The sequence below is a fragment of the Pyrus communis genome, chromosome 15 (assembly GCF_963583255.1).
Source record: "Pyrus communis chromosome 15, drPyrComm1.1, whole genome shotgun sequence".
In the NCBI taxonomy this organism is placed as follows: domain Eukaryota; kingdom Viridiplantae; phylum Streptophyta; class Magnoliopsida; order Rosales; family Rosaceae; genus Pyrus; species Pyrus communis.
In genome coordinates this window covers 6960485-6975666 of record NC_084817.1, presented here as the reverse complement: position 1 = coordinate 6975666, position 15182 = coordinate 6960485, and the positions used below count along the sequence as shown (strand labels likewise).

At 38.3% G+C, this 15182-nt stretch overlaps 1 protein-coding gene and 1 pseudogene across 2 annotated transcripts; both read right to left on the bottom strand.

The window, feature by feature from the left end:
- Positions 1-5277: 5277 nt before the first annotated feature.
- LOC137716884 (probable inactive heme oxygenase 2, chloroplastic) lies at positions 5278-6923 on the bottom strand (annotated as a pseudogene).
- A 58-nt stretch (positions 6924-6981) lies between these two features.
- On the bottom strand, positions 6982-13750 carry LOC137716879 (uncharacterized). Of its 2 annotated transcripts, XM_068456236.1 has the most exons (10): positions 12827-13750; positions 11338-12495; positions 10039-11187; positions 9903-9944; positions 9574-9650; positions 8698-8782; positions 8514-8597; positions 8285-8386; positions 8104-8202; positions 6982-7595 (listed from the first exon to the last, which is right to left on the bottom strand). In XM_068456236.1, the coding sequence occupies exons 1-10, from the start codon at positions 13580-13582 to the stop codon at positions 7485-7487; spliced, it is 3663 nt and encodes a 1220-aa protein (XP_068312337.1). In that variant the 5' UTR covers positions 13583-13750; the 3' UTR covers positions 6982-7484. The 2 variants fall into 2 exon arrangements, 1 of the variants encoding a protein (XP_068312337.1); XR_011065758.1 differs by lacking the exons at positions 6982-7595; positions 8104-8202 and having other exon boundaries at positions 8335-8386; positions 9611-9650.
- Between the last annotated feature and the right edge of the window lie 1432 nt (positions 13751-15182).

Here is a 15182-nt window from a genome sequence, read left to right as displayed (position 1 = left end):
TTTGAAACCCAAAACTGTCAAATAGCTAGTGAATTTCGAATTCCATGCTCTTGGTGCATGTTTCAATCCATATAAGGACTTAATCAACTTACAAACATGAGAGGGATAAAATGGATCAACAAAGCCTTGAGACTGCTTCATGTATACCCCCTCTTGCAAATCTCCATGCAGAAATGCATTTTTAATATCCAATTGCCTGAGACTCCAGTTATTGGTAGCAGCTAAAGCTAGGATGATTCTCACAATGGTTTGCCTTACAACTGGACTAAAAGTATCCAGATAATCAATGTCATGTTCTTGAGAAAAACCTTGAGCTACCAACCTTGCTTTATACCTTGACACACTGCCATCTAGATTCTTCTTAACCTTGTACACCTATTTACTCCCTACAATTGCTCTATCTTAAGGTGGTGGAGCTAAAACCTATGTCCCTTAAGCTTTAAGAGAGTCATACTCTTCTTGCATTGTTGTTTTCCATTGTGGTATAGTTGCTGATTTTTGAAATATTGAAGGTTCAAGTACATCAGAAATTTCAAAAACAAATGAATACCCACCAGTGAATGGTTCTTCATCTGTAATTTACAAAAATTGTAACTGAGGACAAGCTGCAACCAATGCAGCATAATTTATTCCTTTAATTGCTCCACTCTTTAGTCTAGTAAGCATCGAATGAGTTGAAGTGACAGGTTGCTAAATTGCATCAAAGGGAGACAAATTTGGAAGACATACCTCAAGTTAAGATTCTAAATGGACAGGCAATATAGATATTGTACCAGAGTGATAGTATAATGGGGAGAGATGCTGTGAAGATGTTGATGATGTGATATCATTGCTCTTGTGCAACACTCCAGAACTGTTAACTTCTTCTGTGTTTTGAACTATTTCATGAATATCAGGACTATCAGAACCTGCACTTAGATCACTAGTTGTGATAGACATTGAGTTGAGGTTTTGAAAACAGTGTTGAAGTTGTGCAGAAGTAGATGATCTAACACTTGGAACTTGTAAATGTATTAGAAGTTGTGCAGAAGTGTCGGCATGTTATGTTATATGTAAACGTTTCTTCTCTGGTGTAACCCAAAATCGTACAGCTTCACCTTCAGGTGATATACCCTATATTTCTTCTCTGGTGTAACCCAGAGTCGTAGAGCTTCACTTTCGGGTGATGGACCCTATATTTCTTCTCTAGCGTAACCCAGAGTCGTATTACTTCACCTTCAGGTGATGGACCCACTACATATACATATATATATATATATATATATTTGTTTCTTCTCTGGCGTAACCCAGAGTCGTACAGCTTCACATTCGAGTGATGGACCCATTACATATACATATATATATATATATATATGTATGTATGTATATGTTTCTTCTCTAGCGTAACTCAAAGTCGTATAGCTTCACCTTCGGGTGATGGACCCTATATTTCTTCACTTGCGTATCCCAGTGTCATACAACTTTACCTTCGGGTGATAGTTACGCCTTCAGGCCACTATGATACCCCTAGTTGAGTACATAATTGATGTGATTTACGGATTTGCTTTCAGGCGACTATATTACCTTTACTGAGCATAGGTGCTCTGGATTCTACGTACTTGTCTTACGAACGTTTTTCATGGCATGCTAGAGTTTTCAGAAAACCTATTATGTAGTACTATACATATGTGTTTTCAAAATAGTGGGTTAGTATGTTCAGAAAGAAAATGGTTTTCTTATTATTAGTATTATTATTATAAACTTTGGTTCACTCATCCTATGTTTTACACCCCCTTCAGGAGTTAGAATAAAGGCACATGATCCCGGTGTCAGGGCACTTATGCATAGGTATCTTTGAGTCTTCTTTATATAGGACCCATTCCTTTGTTCGTATCTTTTTATAATAATTCTTTCACATTATACTTGCTTAGCTGTATGCTCTGAACACACTCCTGCATTGGCATTTTTCTTTCTAATTACATATTTTCTTTGTAAGCATGTTTAAAATGGCTTCGTCACCCTCGGGTGTCAACCAACACTTGCCCATCCTGCTTTTAGAAGGATATTGGGATCAGGGCATGTCAATCAAAATTTAGATGGATCCCTATCTTTTATCTCTAGACTCGCTGCCACACTGTATTTATTACTTGGATCTAGACTTTGTAATTTCATTATATAATTTCTCTGAAATTAAATGCTGCCTATGGTTTTGGACATGTTGAATTTAGAAATGTTGCCTAGGGTTTTGGACAGGCTGAATTTAGAAGGGGTGTGATATCCACACACCCCATTTTACTTCTCACGCACCTTTTTAATTTTCGGCTCAAAGAACGTAAATTATCAAGGGGTGTGTGGATAGCATACCCCATTTAGAAATGTTGCCTAGGCCAATATGGAGAGAATAAAAAAAATGATATAAACTATTTTTCTAATCAATTTAATTCTTAAATTTTCACGTATTGAATTACAAATACAAAGTATAATATGAAATTTATATAACTCATTAATTTTGATGAGTTTGCAAACGCAAAGAGAAGTCATAAATTAAAAATGCTCATGTTTATCTGTCAGTAAATACATAAAAGTTAGGAATTGAAATGATTCTACTACCCAAACGTTTATTGACTTCATGGATCGAAATCAAAACTAGGTTCGATTACTATAACAAAATAATTTATAGAATTTTTTCAACTATTTAGGAGTAAAATTTTCAAAAGAAAAATATTACTTTGATAATAATACCATTATAATTTCTTAAAAATATTTTTTGCTATATATTTGGTTGAGACTTGAAGCCATTGCTGGAAGTTCCAGAAGCACAGAACTCAAGTCTTAGAAGTGAGCTGCCATAACCAAACCATCAGCCACTGGAACTTGACCATAAATTGTTAATGTTTAGGCCAAAAGTTTACTACGCCTTATGGTCAGTGATCCGGTATAAAAAGCATTTATCGGTTGAGGGGGGACAGGAGGTCAAAGAAGCAGGGGGTTTTATATTCTTTGATAAGCTGACCTCCCACGTTGCATCGCTTCCTTTACGAAGGCTTTCAATTTCACTGTTACTTATCATATATCAATAATATATTATCAATTAAAAACGTTAGATATTGTAAAAAGGTTGTGATATTCATAACTTCTTTTTACTTTTTATATATTTTTTTAATTTATAATTGTCGAATCAGATGAATTATATAAGATTACAGGATAAAAATTAATAAAAATTGTCTGAAAAATTAAAAACTGTGCAAATAGCACACCCGATTATAAAGTAAATCTCCCCTTATCTTTTGTTGGATTATCATACTAATTAGTGGGGGTGGTTTTGGTACATTACCGTACCAAAACCTTTATACCAATTACCATACCAAATATTTGATACGGCAAAATCTATTACCATTACCGTACCAAACTTTCGGTATACCGAATATCGGTATACCAAATAGTTTGGTTGGTATGGTGTGGTATGCTAATGGTAATTGCCACTTTGTTTTACACCACTTAGTTTGTCTAAAATCTAATATTTTTTTAATTAATGTAGAAGTGTAAAAAATATATAAACGCTTGTAATGACAAGCTTTACAACTTTCGTGAAGAGCTTAACTTTGAAATTCGCCATTATAATCATATAAATTATAGATCAAAATTTAACCGTTGATTGTTGTTTGCATTTACCCCTCATTTTTCTCATCAAATTTTGTTTTTTTTGGATTTTCTTTTTTGAAAACATGATTTATTAGAAGATGTAGGAAGATAAATGGTTGGGATCGTTGATATTATGTTCAGAGTTTTACAATTAGTAAAACTATTGCTTAATGTTTATAAAGTTTCTACAAACTAGATGACATCAACTCATATTTCAGTTAACCGTAAATATCGAAACGCGATATTAAAGATCTAAACTGTTCATCTTCTTACATTCGTCAGATGATCATGTTTTCAAAAAGGAAAATTTTAAAAATGAAATTCAGTAAGAAGAATAAAATGTAAATGACAATTGATGGTTAAATATAAATTTAAGGTTTATGGATTATAGCATTGAATTTTGAAGCTGACATCTTCATGAAAGTTGTAAAGCTTGTCACTATAATTGATTATATATATATATATATATATATATATATATATATATATATATATTTACATTTTTTACACTTCTACAATAATTATTATTAATTTTATTAATTTTTCTCTCAAATAATTATATGAATAAATACATAATATAATATTAATAATATTGATAGGTATGGTATACCACCGATATTGGTTTTGGATACCAATGCTGTACCGAAATAGTATAATATGGTACAAATACCGTACCATTACCAATTGGTATAAATATTTGGTAATAATTTGGTACGGTATGGTTGGTAGGGTGTTTGGTGAGGTAATTTGGTAAAAAATTTCATCCCTACTAATTAGTCTAATTTATGTTCTGCATTACCTTGTTTGACTTTCCCACTTGATCCGACTGGGAATCTGAATTGGTCTTAAGCAGCGCGTGTTCCTAAACTCACTGTCATAGTAGAGCATTTTATATCTTTTTTTATTTATTAAAGTAGATAAGTTAGTAACTTCGCCATAATAGTTAATCCTTTCGGGAGTAGAGAAGATTCATAGAGACATTTCAACATCTCTTTACCCACTAGACAATAGTGTGATCCAAGAGTGTCAGAAAATCAAATCCAACAAGTGTTGTGTGAAATACAGACTTGAAATTCATCCCTAATCACTGAGCCATCCCATAAAGTTTTTATCTTTTTGTTTTTTTAATTTGCTATAATACTATTATTAAGGGGAATGGAGAGTTCAAAACAATTAAAATAATTTGGGAGAAAGAAGAAATTTCAAACCGGACGCATATGTTAAAGCCTAACACCATATCAACTGAGATATTAGACCACGTACTAGAGCATTTATCTAAACAATTAAATAGAATAAAATAAAATGATAATACAGATACAGTAATACAACTGGAATAATTTGGTGGAGTGAATTTTTTTTTCTGGTGTAATCATCAAATTCTTATGTCGCGTTATTATTCCACCCGTAATACAACACGAATTATTTATGTATGTATCGATACTATGTTTAAATCCATGAAGTGTCATCCCAGTCATCCACCCATACAAATCAAAAGAAGTTTAAAATTGCCATCTCTGAGTTAACTCAGTAATAATTCAGTATCAATATTCTTGCATTTGTTGACATATTATTCCCTTAAAACTATCTAGTTGCAGTTTGGTGCTTTCTCAATCCCCTTATACATCATCCTAAGCCTTACGGAAGAATCACCTTCTACACAAAAATGAGTCCACCCTAGACCAATGCTACCTGATAACAGAACAGAAAACCGTTGTTACCGATCGCTGCTGTGACACAAATGCACCAGAAAATGCAAGGATGAATTTAGCAACCAATGTTTGAAAGCAGAGCTATTAATATCTGAGAAATTCAAAAAAAGAAGGGAGAAAATAAATTTAGACAGCCTTACCGATAAGTGATCTCCCGAGCAGTTTGATTCAGATTACTTGGGCTCTAGGATGATCAAACGAACTATCTGCCCCAAATACCGAAATGATTTTGTTGTTTCTTTAAAGCATTTGTTTTTGTCATCTCGAGTCCAATGCTGCAGTCGCAAAACAAAAATTTCCAACTTCTAAGTACTAAGAAATAAATACAAAAACCCCAACTCCCTTCCTTCCAGCAACTTCTCAGATACCTGAAATTCACCAATCCAAGTTTGCAGAATGCAAAAGTAGTTACTAGTCAGTTGATCCCGTCCTGTAAAAAAGCACTAGAAAAAACCTCATCTTTCCGCACAAAGATCAAAACTTTCATGCCTCAACAAAACGGGCTGCAAGTAGTCAATAACTTGGAGACCCTCTACTCTACATCAATGCATTGTATTTTAAGTGGCTTAGTCTTAGAGTCGCACACTAAATTCCGTTACATTCACTCCCCCCGGCAAATTCAGTAATGTATGTCATTCGTTGATGCACTCTAGAATTTACGCAACTTCAGCAACACCGCCTCAGAATTCAGAACAATTAACATAAATTTCAAGACTTTGAATCATTTAGGCGAGATTAAATAATCCTGAAAACTCGAAAAGTACCCGTCTTGCAATGACCTGCCCACTAGCTATATGCGAAAAGTAGATTTTGTAGAAGTGGCAGAGGAACAATGGAGCAGAATGTTCTGCAAGCCCCTCCAAATACTTGGCATAAGAAACTCCTGGATTGCTGGGTTCCGGAATCACATTGCCCTGCTGCTTAAACCATTCGAGATCTCCCGAAAGACACTCCTAAAATATGCATCTAAATTGAAAAAACAAATATCCAATTAATTTGTAATTAAAATTCCCAATTGATTTTTTTTTTTTTTAAAAAGACGGTGAATTGATGAAATGAAATCAGCCACAAACTCACAAGCGACGCCGTTTGATTCATCGACAATGCGCTCGACGGTGTCGAATACGAGCCTGCTGTCCACCAAGAACTTGATAAACCCTTCCAAGCTCCGCCGCCAAGTCTCCGTTTCACCCCCGTCGCCGTCGGCATCCGATTCCGAGCTATTGTCCTCGGCAGGGGCATTATCGTCATTCCGACCATCACCGTCATCGTCATCAGAAGAAGAATTGTTACCGTTGGTGCTCAATTTATTATCTCCTCGGTGATGCCTTTGCTCTCTCCCGGGTACTGCTTCCGGTACCTCATCGTCCTCCGCACCACCGGCGGCACCGTTCCGGTGTTCGCCGTCTAAACAATCGGCAGAGACAGAGACGTGGAAGCGGCGGTGTTCGAGTCGGAGCAACGGAGCGGCAGAGCTCGACGACGGGCCTTTGTCGTTAAAATTGTCGAGGGCTTATTCGACGAGTGAGGGCGTGGAAAGACGAAATGGACCATTGATGCCGAGACGGCTTTCCCCATTAACATCGACGACATCGTTAACGGTGTTACGTTGCAAACTGTGTCACACTGTCTCGAATATTTGCTACTTTTGTAATTTTACATCCACAACATTTATTTTCAAATAATTACAGGACCCCTTCAAGTCAACAAAATTTTCTGCTCCCCGCTTTGCGAGGGTCAGGAAGACGTCAATCGTATGCGGCGGAGTGCTACATAATCTTTCACAAATATATATGGACAGACTCTGAAATGTTACACCTATTATGCATATAATACACAATACAACAGATGCTTTTTTCTACAAAATTCAAACATGTTAATGACACAACAATGCTAACAGAGTACAAAGAATAATGGTTATGCAACTCTGGGTGGTGGAGAGTACAGAAATCTGATGTGTCAAAACTATGGACGAACTCTGATGTGTCAAAATTATGCTTTTGCTTCCGCTTCCGCCAACACCTCCGCCCAGGAATGACTCGGGGTTACCTGATCCCTTTGGATGAAAATCCACCGGTGACTCCTGGCACGCTTGGATTTGGAACATTCGTGAACATAATTCCTGAGGCAGCATCCCTTTACGCAACTGCCTGTTCATTTCTGGCTTGCTTTCAGCTTCCGCAAAAACTGTAATATCTCTGTATATGAGGGATCGCTGCGGCTGAGTGGTTTGCACGAGTTTATGTGATCTGTTGAGTCTAGTACCTGTTCCAAAGTTACAAAATTAATGCCGAAAATAAACAGACATGTAGAATATGGAACACTTATTACTGGAAGCAAGTTATAGGGCTGGTTTGGTATTGTTGTGCTTTGAAAAAAAACTACTTTTGCTGTGCTGTAAGAATAAGCAGTGAAATAAAGCAGCAGAGTGTTTAGTAAACTTTTTTGTAAAAGTGCTTTGGAAAAAAAAAAAAAAAAAAAAAAAAAAAAGCATTATAATGTTTGGTAAACTTTTATGTAAAACAGATGTAAAAAAAAGCCGGTTTTTCAAAGCTGGGTTTTGCAGCTTCTTGTTTTTGGCTTTTTTTCACCCAAAACTGTGAAAAAAAACTGAAGCTAAATGTTTACCAAACACAAAAACAGCTCCCAACTTTTTTCAGAATCACCTCAGTACCAAACCAGGCCATAGTCTAGGGTTTGTTAGTATCATTTTTTCGGGCAGATGACCTAACCGATTTTTTAGTGATCCACATTTGTTTGCAATCATACTTACAACGAGATCGCCAAATCCAGGATATGCTGATTCAATTGGTACAATTTCCATCCGGAAGGCCCATCCGCCGTAACCTTCAACAATTGGAGTTACCTTGGTCTGCAAAAGGAGTCATTACCTAATTAACAAGTTCACAAAATCGCAAATTGACACAAGCACCACCACAAAACTTTAGAGGTACCTCACAGAAACTGAGGACTTGAAGCGTCCCCTTCTTGTGAAGCTGACGGATAAAGTCATTAAGCTCTACTAATCTTGCAGATCCACTTCTTAGCTCCCCTATCTACGAAACATCAAGAAGTGATTTTATCAACATCAATACAGCAAGATTTGCTGGTCCAAACATTCAGAACCAGCGATCTGATACTATAGGGAGGAAAACGTTTAGGTTGTAAACATCATATACTAACAGTCGGTGCTGGGCGAAACACAAATCCCATTCTCCAAGGCATGTCAGCTAGTTTGCTTCCAAAATGCGGGCAGCTATAGAAAACCTGAAGCGAGCATAAAACACTAGAGTTCTCATATAGAAAACGATCATAAACAGGTGAAGAACATTTTAAGTGACTTGTTCAATTATAGAAAGGTGCATACAACTCCAATGGTGTTTTTCACAAGGTTATTGATATTATCTGCTCTTGCTTTATGCAGTATCTGCTTGACAACCAGACCTCCCATGCTGCAAACAAGAGAAAGCTAGTAGATTATTGCATTAAAAAATAGAATCATCTATAAATTATATTGTATAAAAACTTAGTAATAAAAGGATGCTATGAACTGTTTACCCAAAAAATAGAAAATCAATCAACTGCCTCTAGCAAAACCTTTTTTTATTAAAAAACTCGTAGACAACTTTCTTTATCATCAAGGACACCTTTTTGTATTATTAAGGACACTTTCTTTATTACTAAGGATCTCATGAAGGGCAACTCAATTTTGTTTTTCGTCCTTATAATACAATACATGTTCTTAATAATAAGAAAAGTTGACTAAGTGTTTTTCAATAAAAAGAGTTTTGTGAGGGACTTTTTATTAGTTCTCCCAAAAAACAAAGGATGCTGTGAACCAAAATAAAGAGAAAGATTGGTTGCATTATTTACTGCACTAAATTGAAGTTGAGAAAAGGAAGACACAATAAAAGACTATATCCTTTGGTTGTGAGACTGTGTACCACATTTGGTGTTTCCCAGAAAGTTCATTTAAAAGAAAAACGTCTGCAGCACCTGCTTCTTTTACTTCTGTTTTGTTTTTTCGGGGATACAAAAAACTCCGACAACACACAAGACCTCAAAGACATCCTTAAATCGGTCAAAGTTAGAACTCGAAATTGAAAAAATAAAGAGAGTGCATTTTATATGTGTGTGTGTGTGTGTGATGACAAAAAAATATATGTCATGGCTACTGTATGATTAAACCGAAAATGGCACATCAGTGGGATAGATTTGAACACACAAGCAACACTGTACAGACCTGTGAGTCACGAAAACAACAGGTCGATTCCCAATACCTGCAGAAACAAGCTTCTCTAACAGCATCGAGCTAACTTCCTGCACAATCCAAAAACAAAGGAAGACAATTGGAAACTGCAAGGAGCTAAAAAACATCTAGATCAGCTACAGGCTCAAACATGACTTGTTGGTGAAACCAAAGATCATTGCCTAAAATTAAGTCATGCACAGATTCATATGTTCTACAAATCAATAAACTCCTGTAGTCATTAGAATCTGAATAACTAGCAATGAAGAGAATGCTCTTAACACCCTATAGAAACCAATTCCTGTCAACCAAAAAGCACTGACCTGAAGAGGCAGGCTAGCACCGGACCACTGTGTTAGATTTGTCTGCATATAACATTCAGATAAAGAGTTAGATGCCAATGAGGGGACCAGCCTACAAGAAAATAATAAATTTAATACAACAATCACAAGAACAAACCTTGTATTTAAGGGTAAACATACGAGCTCGAGGAAAGTCAGATGAAAGCCATTCACCTGGCCAGAATGTTCCTAGCTTTCCCGCTTCCTGGTCAATCTTCTCTACTAAGCCAGACTTGGTGGATGACTTGTCCTCGGATATGCGCCAAGTCTTATAAGGGCCTCCACGGAGGCCATGGACAAAAACAATATCCAGCAGAGGCTCCCTTGTGGCTGCATTACTACGAGATGCATCCATAGAACTGGATATGTTAACATCATCTGAAATTCTGGACACAGATTTATCCACACTCTCAACAGAATTTACTTGATCTGAAGAGGATGCATCCCTTGGACTTGTGTCTTGGTCACTTTTTTCAGGGCAATTCCAATGGGGAAGTTCAGGATTGATTAAGAATATCATGTCATCATAACGGGGGCAATTTTTGTTTCCATTTGCAATACCAGCATCGGGAACATCACCATTTGCAGAATCTCTTTGGCGTCCGCAAAATATATTTATAAGTGTTTTTCTAGCATAACTTTGAATTTTAAGATCACTACAACCTGAGATCTTACCGTTAGCACAATCCTCAAGCCATTTACACCAAGTTTTATCTGCTATTATGACTCTCTGGACTTTTGGATGTATTGAAAGAATAGTCAAGAGCCTCGCTGCATGCCTACGGATGTGAGCTGTGGGTGGAACTTGGACACTAGATTGACCATTACTATCTGGAATAGATGACTCTTTAGAAACATAGGAGGTTCGCTCTTGTGCCTCAAGCGTCTTAGAAGCATCATACGCTTCTATGGCAGCAAATTTCTCATAATCATCACGTAACAAAAACCGTCTCAGCAAACTTAAGACTCCAAAATCTGTTAGTTTCTCCTGACATAAAGAATCGTCAGCACAAACTTCAGTCAGTGCTTTGATTCCCTTCAGAGTTGCCACTGCAGAATCTGCCGCATTAACCTTAGGCAAACTATCTTTCTTTAGGGTTTTAAATGGCCCAGAAAAAGGTTCAGCGGACAGAAGATCTGCCAGTGGAAATGTATCAATAGAATCAGTGGTTGTTCCCAGCTGATTTCCTGCTAGATTAACAACAGCTGCCAATAACTGATTAGAAGTCTGTGCAGCAAAAAGCATGTTTGACTGATCAATTTGTGTCTGCAAAAGAAAAATTAAGGTCAATATGTACATTCTAAACAAAACTAGATGAGAGAAACGAAATTGAAGTGGTTTCAGCATAAAGAAAAATTGGAAGCAACATTCTTAAAGATACAAAAGAATTTCCAAACAGGAAATAAGAATGCTGACCTTCACATTCACAGATCTAGCCTGAGGGGTTCCTTTAACTGATGCCTTTTTCAAAGTGAGAATTTCAGTAAGTAGAATAGCTAACCATCCCTGAGAAATGGGTACAGAGTATGGTCCATAGTCTTCGAGAATGCTAGAAAGGATTTTTATCGCTGACAAACGTAATGTGTCAGAAGAAGGTTTTCCAAACACCCAACAAAGTAATACAGCAGACCACCTTTGGCCTTCTTCAAGAGGTAAATGCAAGTCCCCAGAACAAAGCAATTCCAATGCCCTTGACAATGCTTCTTGCACATCATTATGCTTCATCGTTCGCTTCGCAATGTCTCCTATCAGATGAAGACCCTTTTCCATCACTATCTTCCGCGCTTCAGGGCTCCTCTCAACAGAAATCAAGAATGCTGACAAAGCCACCCGAGCCAAAGGAATGTCTTCGTTTTTAGTTGCCTGAGAAACAGTAGAAAGAAGACTGGAACTCCAATCAGAAACTGAATCGTTCAGGGGTAGATTCTGATCCTCAAATAGCAACCGAGCCACCAAACTTCCGTGCCATTTGACTGATCTCTCAGGCGCCATTAAAGCAGTCATAATAGCTTGCCCATCTGCATCCAGTTCCTGTATTCGTGACCTATTCACTTCTGATGCCATCGCCCAGTTTGCCAATGCCCATGTAGCAAAAGGAACAGCAACATGTTGACAATTCAAATCATCCCAGAGGCCAGGAACAACAGCAGAAGACAGATTACTCTGTGCTAGAGAACCGGCATGCATATTTTGCAGGACAAGATTATGAGGATTAACCCTTCCAGATCCCAACTCACTAGTATCAGCACTTCCCAGCTTCACAACTCCATTTTTTCTTGATAGGCCTAAAACTGATGTACCCCCGAGAACTTTAATACCAATCCCCTTGATTCCACTGTCACCATCTTCGTCATCTTCATTTTCATGTGACTCGTCCAAACGCATGCCACCTTCTTCAATAACTTGAATGGCAGCTGCTATATCCTGCGTTTCAGCATTCGCCGACAGGAATGGCTTCAAGGACACTTTTTCTAAACTATCACAGTTGGCTGTGACGATATCCATAATGGCAGCTACAAGCATGCTCCTCCCTTTCAAATTTTCAGAAACATCAAGTGAACTACGCCTTGCACGCTGCTCTGACAGAAATTCCATTGATTAATACTAAAAACAGAACTAAACTCATCAACGAACTCGGTTATGAAGGTCGAGTGATGTTAATTAAAATGGGGCACAAAGGATCCTACCCATGCTCACTGGAAATTGCCTCAAAACATTTCCCTATTGAAAGTTATCGTCTTTGTCATGTTGATCTCGGTTACTATCCTAGTGCACAGAATTTTCAATAGAAAGACAATGCCAGTGGTCATAACGAAAAACGAACTCAATGCCGCAAACGCTAAGGGTCCAAACTTTTCCTAATTCGAAAAAATCAACGAAATTCAAGAGAATGGAGAAAGCTTACATTCTTAGACGGATGAGGCTGGCAGGAGAAAATGAACCTAAAGAGATTGGGAACAGCGCCGGGCCTGCCGAGCACGGCGGCGGACACATTAGGATCAGAGATCAAGAAGGCGAGAGCTCTAGCCGACTCGGCCTGGGTCCCACACCCATCCCTAGGGACAGCCACCGACTCGAGCAGCCAATCGACAACGGCGCCACCTCCAGCCCCAACAAGGGCGGCCCTTCGGCTGGCATTGGCGGCGGCAATATCGGCAAGGAACGCAGCGACCCGGAGCTCGAAGCCGGAGCGGACCTCGTGGTTGGCAGAGGACAAAATGGAGCTGAGAGAGTGCCAGAGAACGGAGGCGGCGACGCCGGTCTGTTTAGCGTGGTGGAGAAACTTCCTGAACGACTCGGTGGATTTGAGGACGGCATGTCGTACTCCGTTATATACAGGATTCGACGACTTGTCGTCGCAGTCCGTCGAAACGACGACGTACAAGGCGATCAGGGCGGAGGCGAGAGCGCCGGAGAGCGCGATGGCGGCGGTGCGAGGGAGAGCGGAAGCGCCAGGGACAGAATACAGAGGGTTTAAGCGGCGGAGGATAACAGACGGAGGATGCGGGACTTGGTCGGAATTCTTGAGATTGTTGGGGGGCTCGTCGGCGTTTCTGGAAGCGGAAGAGGAAAACAAGCGGGCGGGATTGTGATGACGGTGGTGGTGGGGGAAGAGGTGGAGGCAGTAGCGGCGGGTTGTGTAACAGAGGCGGAGCAACATTTGGGGAATTGGGGATTGTGGTGGGAAATGATTAGTTTCTGTTTGGGGGAAAAGAGGGAAGGTGTTGGGGATGGAGGCTTTCCATGGCGGGAGGAAATTTGGCGATCTGTACGGAGAAGTGTTTAAGTGTAAAAGAAGGATCTACAGAAACAGGAATTTTCCTTGGGGAGATGCGGACCTCTTCCTCAAGTAACGGTATGGGCCTGGGCTTTGCTTGGTTTTCCTCCTTCTCTTTTTTTTTTTTTTTTTTTTAATTTTTTTTTGGGGTCAAAATTTTTGTTTATTTTATTAAAGCCCAAGTTAAAGCCCTTTTGCTCAGTCAGTATTTTTGTATGGAGAGTTTCGCTATGCACATGAGCCACATGCACATCAGTTGAACAAATCAAATCTTAGCGACTCGTTTTCATTTAAAAAAAAAAAATGGAAGGTCGAGATTTGATTAAATCAACTGATGCGCAAGGAATGCGCATGTGTAGGAGGGAAGTTCTCTTATTGTATGCTTAATTAGAATAAGAAGAAATTAGAATGGGTAGTCATTGGATTACGAAAGGAAACATAATGAACACTAGCAACCGGTATAGATGCTATACAAGTGCAATTCAATTTTCTTTCCATTATGGTATGAGTTACATGAAATTATGAAAAACAATTACTAACCTTAGTGAAATAAAACCAAACTTATGAGTTAGGCAATACTTTCAAAATTTTATAATAATTTGTAAAGATATTATCACATGCAACACTAAAATCATCACTAACTTCAGTACTTCGGATGAGGATCCTCTCCGGATCCCCTTTGTGGGGATCGTAGAGATCCTCACATCATAGTCGTTCATCGTACATCATGTGACCAGTTTTCATCAGATATTATTTGTGTTTAATTTTTAAATAAAAAAAAAGTCAAATGATTTCTGACTGCACGATGTATGATGAATGACTAAGATGTGAAAATCTCTAGAATCCCCACAATTTGGATCCGGATGGGATCCAAATCCTAGTACATCTCCCAAAAGTTGTATAATATGAAACTCTACTTGGATGAAACCAAACCCTGCAACAAAGGGTAAAAACAATCGAATGCAACAAAATAAGTAATCGAGGAGTGATAAATCATGATTAATATATGTATTTCAATGACACATCTAACGAATTGCAAGAGATTTTTAATGCTTAAAAATATCTTCCTCCAACCTTGCATAAGATGCAGAGACTAAATAATGAGGCTCATACCTTTAGAACATTGGATGCCGATTCATGGTGGGAGGTGCTCCAATCTAGGGTTCATGGGTCAAAGAGGCAGGGGGCGGCGATAGAGGGGTCATGGGGGAAAACGCAGAGGATGTGGGAGAAGTTGTTGGGTGATGGGTCTGGCAGAGGGCGATTAGGGTTTTGGAGGAGAGGAAAAGCCTACATAATTTGCAGGTGGGTTAGAGGCAAGCGAGGTGGCCGATTCTGTTATTATTACATGGTTATGAGGTTTACATACCAAAATAATTTGTGGGTTGTAATTACTAAATTGCTTATATTTTTTTTTCTTTTCAGTTTTAATTAGATGGTTAGAATGGTAATTTCATAGAGATTTAGTTGACAACCAAAATTC